The sequence below is a fragment of the Vitis riparia genome, unplaced genomic scaffold (assembly GCF_004353265.1).
Source record: "Vitis riparia cultivar Riparia Gloire de Montpellier isolate 1030 unplaced genomic scaffold, EGFV_Vit.rip_1.0 scaffold315_pilon_pilon, whole genome shotgun sequence".
Lineage (NCBI taxonomy): Eukaryota > Viridiplantae > Streptophyta > Magnoliopsida > Vitales > Vitaceae > Vitis > Vitis riparia.
Window position 1 is genome coordinate 436778 of NW_023269667.1, and position 1141 is coordinate 437918.

Below are 1141 nucleotides of genomic sequence, written 5' to 3' on the forward strand. Positions count from 1 at the left end.
CTTAGAAAAAAATAAAATAAAATAATGTCTAAATTATATTTTTAGAAATGTAAGATTTTTGCCAATAATAACGTAATATCTCACCATATATGCAGTATTAGGCACAAATTAACATATATAGAAGATGATATTTGGGTTATATAAATATAAGGAATGAGTTGATGTTTTATTTCAAAGAAATTCAAACAAAAGAAGGACAAAAATGGCGTGTCCTGGCATCCACATATCCTCCATGCTAATGGTGTTTTTGTTGTTGATTAATGGCTCCTTCAGCAGGCCAAGCGTGAAGATCGCAAACAATGAGTTGACTGAGATTTGTTCCACAACTCAAGATCCTTCGTTTTGTGTTCAGGCTTTGAAGTCTGATCCTCGCACTGCCAACGCTGACCTCAAAGGCCTGGCCCAAATCTCTATCGACTTGGCCAAGGCCAGTGCTACAAAGACCACTACTTTGATCACCTCTCTGGTGGAAAAAGCCAATGATCCTAAGCTTAAAGGACGCTATGAAACGTGTGCAGAAAACTATGATGATTCCATAAGTTCATTGGATGATTGTACTGAATCTGTGTCTTCTAGAGACTATGTTAGTTTGAATTTTCAAGCGTCTGCTGCCATGGATGGACCTGTGACATGCTTAGATAGCTTTGAAGGACCACCAAAGGACCCATCTGAACTGCCTACCAAGTCTGAAGATTTAATACATCTTTGTAGCATCATTTTGGCTATCTCTAAGCGTTTGATAGGATAAGCTCAATTACAAATATCCCCTTCTTTTCTTTTCTTTTCTTTTTTCTTTTTTTTTTCTTTTTTTTTTGCATCATGGTAAATAATAGAGGGGGGTTTTGAACTATAAGGAAAACAACCGTACTTAATGGTATGGATTCGTTACTTTTAATATGCATTTTTCTCGACAATATTTTCACTATTAGGAAATTAAACAAAAATGCTTTGAAAAAAAAAGTTATTACTAAAATTGATTAAACAATTGGGATTGGAACTACAAACGTTTTAAACATTAATCCTTTTCCAAAAAATCATTGAAAAAGTTACTTAGAGACTTGCTTGATAAAAGATAATACTCATTACTTATTGACTTAAGTTAATTTTTAAGTTAATGATTCAAACATATGATTCAATTTTT

General features: G+C 33.3%; 1 protein-coding gene across 1 annotated transcript; it reads left to right on the top strand.

The window, feature by feature from the left end:
- The first annotated feature begins 202 nt into the window (after positions 1-202).
- On the top strand, positions 203-748 carry LOC117909756 (pectinesterase inhibitor-like). Its single transcript, XM_034823810.1, has one exon. The coding sequence runs from the start codon at positions 203-205 to the stop codon at positions 746-748; it is 546 nt and encodes a 181-aa protein (XP_034679701.1).
- Positions 749-1141: the final 393 nt, after the last annotated feature.